Source organism: Trichomycterus rosablanca, chromosome 1, assembly GCF_030014385.1.
Source record: "Trichomycterus rosablanca isolate fTriRos1 chromosome 1, fTriRos1.hap1, whole genome shotgun sequence".
Classification (NCBI taxonomy): Eukaryota; Metazoa; Chordata; class Actinopteri; order Siluriformes; family Trichomycteridae; genus Trichomycterus; species Trichomycterus rosablanca.
Genome location: NC_085988.1, coordinates 51,917,454 through 51,923,453, shown reverse-complemented (window position 1 = coordinate 51,923,453; position 6,000 = coordinate 51,917,454). Strand labels below are relative to the sequence as shown.

The 6,000-nt window shown below is 40.5% G+C and overlaps 1 protein-coding gene across 1 annotated transcript in view; it reads left to right on the top strand.

Moving 5' to 3' along the window:
* The first annotated feature begins 259 nt into the window (after positions 1-259).
* Positions 260-6,000, top strand: part of LOC134312388 (lysine-specific demethylase RSBN1L-like) — a 49,682-nt gene continuing 43,941 nt past the window's right edge. Inside the window, exon 1 of the mRNA XM_062994299.1 lies at positions 260-829. Within this exon, the coding sequence (XP_062850369.1) occupies positions 322-829 (508 nt within the window). The 5' untranslated portion in view covers positions 260-321. The remainder of the gene's footprint in view (positions 830-6,000) is intronic.

Sequence of the window (6,000 nt, the reverse complement as noted above, 5' to 3'; positions counted from 1 at the left end):
TTTGTGCTGATGGTATTAAAGTCAATAATTAAGAGGGGTTTTCCAATACATTTGTCAATATAGTGTATATATGCTATCCAGCTACTGCTATGTTTTAGAATTTATTTATTTGGATATATGGAAATAGGTTTAAGCATGTGCCTTGCTCCCGCGTAATGGAGTACATGCGCCATGTCTGTGTTTAGTGATACGCCCACCATTGAGGTGACGTAAATGCAGACCACGCCTATTGTGTAAGTCAGTATGCGCTAGGCCCCGCCTCTCCCCTACCTCACACAAACAGCAGCAGTGTGCGAGAGAGTAAATAGAGAAAAGCCCAAGATGGCGGAGCCAGTCAGCCTCATTCACTTCGGCTCAACGACCAAGAGCCCACTTTCTAAACCGAAAGAAGCGAAACAGTCGTCCGAGAACCGAGCGCAGTCTTCCAGGGACCACCATCCTCCACCACCGAAAAAGATTCGCAGCGAAGAGAAGAGCCTGAAAGCCAAGAAGCTCAATGGCGAAGGCGGCGGAGGAGGCGGAGAGAAACAGCAGCAGAGTTATGGCAGCAGCAGTAGCGCGACAACATGGAGCTTTAGCCCCGGTAAAGCGAGCAACCCTGCTCAGCTTCAACCTCCTCCTCTCCACAAAGTATTTAAGCAGAGCGCCTTTTTGGCCTCACCACCTAAACCTAAAAAGCTGAAGGAGAAACGGGAGAAGGAGAGAGAGAAGGAGAAAAGGAAACACAAACTGTGCTCTGAGAAGAGCAGCAGCAGCAGCAGTGGCGGCGGTAGTAGCGTCAATGTGGGCATGAAGAAGGAGAACGGAGAGCTAAAGTTAATGCAGAAAGGTACCGCTCGTTGTTTTTAAACGCGTTTCCTTGTATATTTACTTATTAAAGTGGTTCCCTGGCCGTGACGAACATTCACTTGTCAGCCTGCTGCTGTGCTAGGCTAGTTTTTTTTTTTTTTTTAGCCCTGTGGCTAAAACTAGCGTGTAGTTTCCCTCGTTCGTGGCGGAAGGCGTGTTGTGAGCTTTAGTAGAGGGAAGCTCTCGATCTTTAAATAGAGCCGATCATCTCTTCTAAATATTTGACACTAGGATATCAAATCAAGCAGTTATAATTATGAAATGTTGTAAACTGAAAGGGTTTGACCTGATTAACAATTCATACCCCCAACACCATAATCACATATGCTTGCCGTTAAATCCCGTCAGCATAGTCTCGTTGTGTAGTTCTTTAAACATTCAACATATGCTCAACACATTGTACATTTTTATTTATAAAACATTGTCAGTTATTTGCAAAGAAAAGTTCAAAGACCAATGGCAAAATGCAAGAAACTCTCCGAAATCACACACACAAACTCATTAACCATAATTTCATTTTACGAAACACGTTACCATGCCAATATATTTAGTGTGTTAAAGATCACCACTTGTGTGTATTAGCGGTTTTTAAGTGTTATTACCTGTAGTTAAGCTGTGTAGTTTCTGGCTTTAAAGTGGTCATTGTGCTGCAACACGTGGTGGTAAATGTGCTTATAGCATCATGTTATGGGAATACCCTCTAGTAGCAGAGACTGGCAGTCTGACCAGGACTAAGGAAGATCAGTTGTACACAATACTTAGTAACTCCGCAGAAAAAAAGCATGTTCCCTATTGCCAGAGTTTGTAAACTGGCAAAGAACATTGTCCTACACAAAGCAACATTAAACTGGTTTAAAAGGAAGAAATGTGTGGTCTAGTTAAGTCTTGAATGTTAATCATTTGATTAAATTCTGCTATCGCTTCAAAATTGCTAACCACTCTAACTAATCTGACACCAAACTATTTTTGTGTTTAAAATGCAAAGATACTACTTTTTGCTATAGCTGCCAGAGATTTCACAATGTTGACATTTGTGCAATTAATAATTTTTTTGTTTACATTGACACATCTCAGGTTGTGCTGGGTATTGTTGGATGTTAACCGTAAAAGTCTGCTCAACTGATTTGTAAGTTTGAATCTCAGTTGTGTTATTGACTGACTGCTTTTGAGTTGAGCAGGGGTTCCCCATCGCTGTTGCAATTGTGGCTTCTCCTAAGTGAAAAGAAGCAGTTGCAGGGGTGTGTGTGACATTCTGTGACCCTCTTCGATTTTATACAACTACATTATAAAGCAAATAATGATTTATTAAATGCTTAAGAGAAAAATGTTTTGTTGCCCAATGTTTTTTCTTTAGGGTTTAGATCATGGCACTAAGATGGCCATGGCAAAAGCTTGATTTATGTTCAACAAACCATTTTTGTCCTGGTATTTTAAGGAGTGCCCAATGGCATGAACCCCTAACCAGGTTTTCAGGATTTTTGGAGGGGAAAAAACATATCACAGACCTTCCACCGTTCGTAACAGAGCTTATCAGTTTCTTGGACCTAGAGTTTGCAGCTAGTTGCATCTTGCACCAGTTTTGGAGACTTTGTGACCCTAAGATGGTAAAATCTTCCTTAACTTGCAAAGAATAATATGTTAGGAAGCGCTTAGTATAATGCACAGACCAAAAATGCAAATTTTACCATGGAAGATTCCTGGTACCTGCTGAAATTACAGCCTCTGTTGGCTGATTGATGGCGCCTGCACAGAGACAGGGGATAATGCAGATTGGTGCATAACTCTGTGTGTACACGATACAGATCCCCATATGAACCCGCCTTGTGCAGGTGAAAAGAAATGGTAGGCTACTTCTCACTTGTTGCTGTGTTCTCCATGTTTAGGAGTGAAGGTCTGCACCAGTAGAGGTAAAATACGATTAAGTAATTGGATATGTCTAGATTGGGAGAAAAATGGTAAAAAATGCACAAATGTATTTATTTTATTGAGATTTTAACATCATTTTGATTACATTCATGACAGAACAGCTAGTTACTCGTTACACAAGTTTCATCAGTTCAAGTTTTTAATGTCACAAACAATTTTGTATCTCCAATTCACCTCACTTGCATGTCTTTGGACTGTGGGAGGAAATCTGAGCTTCCGGAAGAAACCCACGCAGACACTGGGAGAACATGCAAACTCCACACAGAAAGGACCCGGACCCTCACCTGGGAACTGAACACAGGACCTTCTTGATGTTAGGCAATGCTACCCACCCAGCCACGATGCTGCCCGAATTCAAACTTACTGCACCAAGTTTAACATGCAGACAGACTCCATACTGATACAAAACAGCTTCCAGTTGTGATTGTAATGTGTAATAGTTTCGACTTGAATTATTATAAATAAATGCATTACATTTTTCTGCTTGGATTAAAACTGGAGTGTGCTTTCTCTGAATAAAACTGGCCCATGAGCATTGTGGGTAATTCTCAACTTGATGCTACGAGCTCAGCCAGTCCGCTTTCAGTTTAAATCAACGGTCAGCTGATGGAAATGACTTTTTTACTAGACAGCATTAACCTAACAATACCTTCTTTGTTGTTTATTGGTTATGTGGTTAATCATTAATATTCCTACTACGAATTAATTTCCGTTTGTAATGAACTTCAATTTTTTCTTCTGAGTTCTGCTTTATGTTTAGTTCATGTTATTGTTTTACATTACTGACATGTTTACTATAATGTTAAAATAAATGTAAACATGTAAGCGGAGCCAGTTTGGCATTCAGAACATAGATTTTATACAGTAGCTAGCGAACAGCTTATTACAAGCACTAACTAAACATGCTGATCAAAATGAAGAAAAATGGGGTTCTTGAGTTATGCAGCTTTACTGATGTTTACTGTTATGTTGGTTTCTTTAGGTAAAACGTGAAGCATTTTTGATGTGATGATATATTTTATATTTTGATAAGACTCGATGAGATTCCTCTAACCATCAGCCAATAATAGCCAATTATTGTTTAAAGGAGTCTAACAAAATTAGTTTAATTAATCCATACTTTTAGCAAGACTGTGTTTGTTTGTACAAAATCATAAATCATTAATTTTTAAACCTAGCTATTCAATAGAGTTGAGGTCAAAGGTTTTCAAATTGTTAGGGGTCATGCATATCATGACAATCTTAGAGTGATTTAGACATTTCAATGAAAATGTGCAATGAAAAGAACTTTTACTATACCATCAAATAAATTATCTAAGTTATGTTTATAATTTTTATCCAGCAAGTTGCCATGTTTCCATGTTTTTTTTTAATCCATAATAAACTTATGAAAAGATTCATGTTAGACAAAGAAGCATGTATGCCAATTTCACACCAAAAATATTAACATTTACAGAAGTAAATAAAATAAGTCTTTGATGACATACACTGTTTGGGAATTCCAGTGCTCACTCATCCTTTAGTGTGATTTCTGCCTCATTTGAAGTAAAATGTAAAATATTCTGGGGATTATTATGTGTGTAAACAAAGATCAGAACTGTACAGATCAGTCTTACCTCTCTAAGCCACCATAATTAAACTGAAGCTCTCAGATGGACACAATTAGATGAATGATAAACGAGCCATTAAAAAGCCTGAAGGCTCGAACAATAGACAGGATATTTTAGAGAAACACTATCCATATGGTTGCCAAGAGTCAGAATAAACGTAACTTCATTCAGTAGCGAACCATCAACCTCGACCCTCTGTCTGCCACCTGTTTTCTAAAAACAGTGTAGTTTATTGTGTACTACGATTGCGTTTTAGGGCCACTGTTTTTTGGCTTTGCCATCTTTCTGTTGCACACCTTTTGTCAGGTTTATTTTTTCTGAAAAGCCTATAGCCAATAAAATAATGTGACCGTATTAAATAATGAGCTCTTAGCATATACACACACACACACACACACACACACACACACACACACACACACACACACACACACACACACATACATACATACATACAGGGGTTGGACAATGAAACTGAAACACCTGTCATTTTAGTGTGGGAGGTTTCATGGCTAAATTGGACCAGTCTGGTGGCCAATCTTCATTAATTGCACATTGCACCAGTAAGAGCAGAGTGTGAAGGTTCAATTAGCAGGGTAAGAGCACAGTTTTGCTCAAAATATTGCAATGCACACAACATTATGGGTGACATACCAGAGTTCAAAAGAGGACAAATTGTTGGTGCACGTCTTGCTGGCGCATCTGTGACCAAGACAGCAAGTCTTTGTGATGTATCAAGAGCCACGGTATCCAGGGTAATGTCAGCATACCACCAAGAAGGACAAACCACATCCAACAGGATTAACTGTGGACGCAAGAGGAAGCTGTCTGAAAGGGATGTTCGGGTGCTAACCCGGATTGTATCCAAAAAACATAAAACCACGGCTGCCCAAATCACGGCAGAATTAAATGTGCACCTCAACTCTCCTGTTTCCACCAGAACTGTCCGTCGGGAGCTCCACAGGGTCAATATACACGGCCGGGCTGCTATAGCCAAACCTTTGGTAACTCGTGCCAATGCCAAACGTCGGTTTCAATGGTGCAAGGAGCGCAAATCTTGGGCTGTGGACAATGTGAAACATGTATTGTTCTCTGATGAGTCCACCTTTACTGTTTTCCCCACATCCGGGAGAGTTACGGTGTGGAGAAGCCCCAAAGAAGCGTACCACCCAGACTGTTGCATGCCCAGAGTGAAGCATGGGGGTGGATCAGTGATGGTTTGGGCTGCCATATCATGGCATTCCCTTGGCCCAATACTTGTGCTAGATGGGCGCGTCACTGCCAAGGACTACCGAACCATTCTGGAGGACCATGTGCATCCAATGGTTCAAACATTGTATCCTGAAGGCGGTGCCGTGTATCAGGATGACAATGCACCAATACACACAGCAAGACTGGTGAAAGATTGGTTTGATGAACATGAAAGTGAAGTTGAACATCTCCCATGGCCTGCACAGTCACCAGATCTAAATATTATTGAGCCACTTTGGGGTGTTTTGGAGAAGCGAGTCAGGAAACGTTTTCCTCCACCAGCATCACGTAGTGACCTGGCCACTATCCTGCAAGAAGAATGGCTTAAAATCCCTCTGACCACTGTGCAGGACTTGTATATGTC